Source organism: Camellia sinensis, chromosome 9, assembly GCF_055761805.1.
Source record: "Camellia sinensis isolate YWXY chromosome 9, ASM5576180v1, whole genome shotgun sequence".
Lineage (NCBI taxonomy): Eukaryota > Viridiplantae > Streptophyta > Magnoliopsida > Ericales > Theaceae > Camellia > Camellia sinensis.
This window is the reverse complement of record NC_138969.1, coordinates 192,725,660-192,728,604: the sequence shown is the minus strand read 5'-3', so window position 1 is coordinate 192,728,604 and position 2,945 is coordinate 192,725,660. Positions and strand designations below refer to the sequence as shown.

Here is a 2,945-nt window from a genome sequence, read left to right as displayed (position 1 = left end):
CATCGAAGAAGGCTAGAGGAAAGATCTTTTCAAGCTTGCATAAAATGTGTATTATACGTTCCTTTAATTTCTCCAGTTTGCTCTGCCTTAGTGTCCTAGAGCATAGGTCTTGGAAAAAATTACCTAACTCAAAAAGTGTTGTGCTAATTTCTTTATCCACGTAGCCACGCATTCCAATGAGAAGAATTCTTTGTATTAGTACATGGCAGTCGTCGCTTTTTAGGCCTGTTAGTCTACCATTTCTTACATTCACTGATTTAGATATGTTTGCCGCATACCCATCTGGATACTTGACAGTTTTTAAAAATTTAAAGAAACTCTCCCTCTCTGCAGGTGTCAATGAAAAGATTGCTCGAGGCTTGACATATGATCCATCGGATCATTGTGTTAGCCATAGCTCTTTCCTTATACCTATATCTTCCAAGTCTAACCATGCCTTGTCTGTATCCTTGTTCTTTCCATCAATGCCTAGCATAGTTCCGAAAACATTTTCACTAAAATTTTTCTCCACATGCATGACATCAATGCTGTGTCGAAGTTTTCACTTATTCCAATAGGGTAACTCATACAAGATGCTTACCTTTGTCCAATTAGGTGCTTGATGGGGCCTTTTTCTATTACTTGGATGCTTTCCATATATGACACCTGCCACGTTGTCCAACTGGTCTTGTATCCAAAGATCTCTTCCGTCGGCAACTTCAAAGATCTCTTCCGTTTCTCAATCTTACCATTGTAAGCCCTACTCTTTCGCCTTTATGGGTGGTCCTCAGGCAAGTAACATCGATGGTTAGTGTACACCATCTTACTTCTTAGAGATTCAAAATACGGTTCATCATTGCAACTGTAACAAGAATAATGACCATTTGTTCTCCACCCAGATATGTCACCAAATGTAGGCCAATCATGTATTGTCCACAACAAAACTGCATGCATTTGAAAAGTCTCATTGGTGGAGGCGTCGTAAGTTAATGCACCATTTGTCCATAAATCATTCAACTCATCCACCAACGGTCGCCTATAAATGTCAACATCAATCCCTGGTTGCGATTCTCTAGGAATAAGTAATGACATCAAAGAAAATGGATCCTTCATAACCAACCAATGTGGCAAGTTGTATGGAATGAGTATGACGGGCCACAAACTATAAGAGTTGTTCATGTTCCCAAAAGGGTTAAACCCATCAACGGCCAACCCTAGCCTCACATTTCGAGGCTCCAAGGCAAACTCGGGATATTGTGCATCAAATTCCTTCCACTCATCACTGTCAACGGGATGCCTCAATATCTCGTCATCCACTCGTTTGTCTTTGTACCATCTCATGTCCTCAGCTCTCTTCCTTGACATGTACAATCTTTTCAACCTTGATGTCAAAGGAAAGTACCGCAATACTTTATGAGGGATCTTCTTACCCCTTCCACGATTGATCTTGTATCTAGATGTCTTACAAGTTGGACATTTATCTAGTGTTGCATTCTCCTTCCAAAATAATACACAATCATTTACGCAAGCATGAATGAGCTCATATGACAAGCCCAAGTCACGTAGTATTTTCTTAGCCTCATAAGTTGACTTTGGAACCAAATTTTCTTTCGGTAAAAGTCTACTTAAAAACTCTAGAATCATATCAATTGACTTATTGCTCCAATGATTTGTTACCTTCATATTAAGCACCTCAATCACAAACTTCAACAAAGTATAATTTGTACAATTTGGGAACAGCTCACGCTTGGCATCAGTCAATAATTGATCAAAAGTTCTCATTTCCTCCCCCTGGGTTGTATCAGTCGATTCCCTTCTTATTCGATCTTCTACTAAGGCTTCAATACCACCTACAATTTCATCACCATCAAGTCGCATCTCATCATCATGGTAAGCCTCGTTTGAAACACGGGGTTCCCTGTGCTGGTGCCATACAGTGTAAGTTTGCATAATCCCATATTGGAGCAAATGAATTTCCACATTTTGAAGATTTTGTCTACAAACATTCACACACTTTATACATGGGCACAACAGATTACCATTCTGGTCTATAACCCCCATTGCAAATTGAAGAAATAACTTCACCCCATCATTGTATGGTTTACTCATCCTTTCATCAGCCATCCAACCTAGGGCAATCCAACTTTTATCCATGTCTGATCACAAATGAAAGATTAGGAACAATATAGTATAATGTAGACTTGTGTATTTATGAACTAATTAAATTGAAGAATTCAATAACAACATCACCAAATATATGTCCAGATCTTTAATGAAGATTCTTATACAAGTTCTAATGTTATATGCAAGTAAGGAATAAAAACTAACAAAAATGGTCATTGTTGATTTTAACATTCTAACACCACCATTCTAACACCATTCCTACTGCAATACAAAAGCAAAATACTCCACCATTATAACACCAACATACTCCACCAGCAGAACTCCCACACTGAAGGCTACAAATGTTGCACCTACTAACCTAGGCCCCTTCTAAAAACATACTAGCTAGTGCAAGAGTATACTTGATACTAACTAAACATAACATTACTACTACTACTACTACTACAGAGACCAAAGAGGCATGGCTTCTAATACATGTAATGCACTGCCACTGTCAAAAGGCCTAAAATATGCAGCCTATATATATGCAGCAGATGGGATTGAAATTGAAGTATCAATAGGTTGTATATATATAATAGCCAGATGGGATTGAAACATAACAACCTATATATATAACAGGTTGTATATATATATATATATATTATATGTCAAAAAATCTGTAACCAATGAGAGGGAAACTGAGGAATGAAAGGTGGGGATCAACCGAAAAAGAAAAAATTGAGACTAACAGCGGTGGTGTTCTCCAATTATAGTTATATTTTTAGGGCCATAAAGCCTTACTAATGGTTCAATAAAAAAAAAAAAAAAAACATAGGAATCTACGTAAGAAACAAATCTCTTTT

General features: G+C 37.6%; 1 protein-coding gene across 1 annotated transcript; it reads right to left on the bottom strand.

The window, feature by feature from the left end:
• Nucleotides 1-753: 753 nt before the first annotated feature.
• LOC145800010 (uncharacterized) lies at nt 754-2,133 on the bottom strand. Its single transcript, XM_082889665.1, has one exon. The coding sequence runs from the start codon at nt 2,131-2,133 to the stop codon at nt 754-756; it is 1,380 nt and encodes a 459-aa protein (XP_082745791.1).
• Nucleotides 2,134-2,945: the final 812 nt, after the last annotated feature.

What these genes read in the sequence shown, in the direction of transcription:
- LOC145800010 (XM_082889665.1), bottom strand. Translation starts at nt 2,133, where the DNA reads ATGGATAAAAGTTGGATTGCCCTAGGTTGGATGGCTGATGAAAGGATG.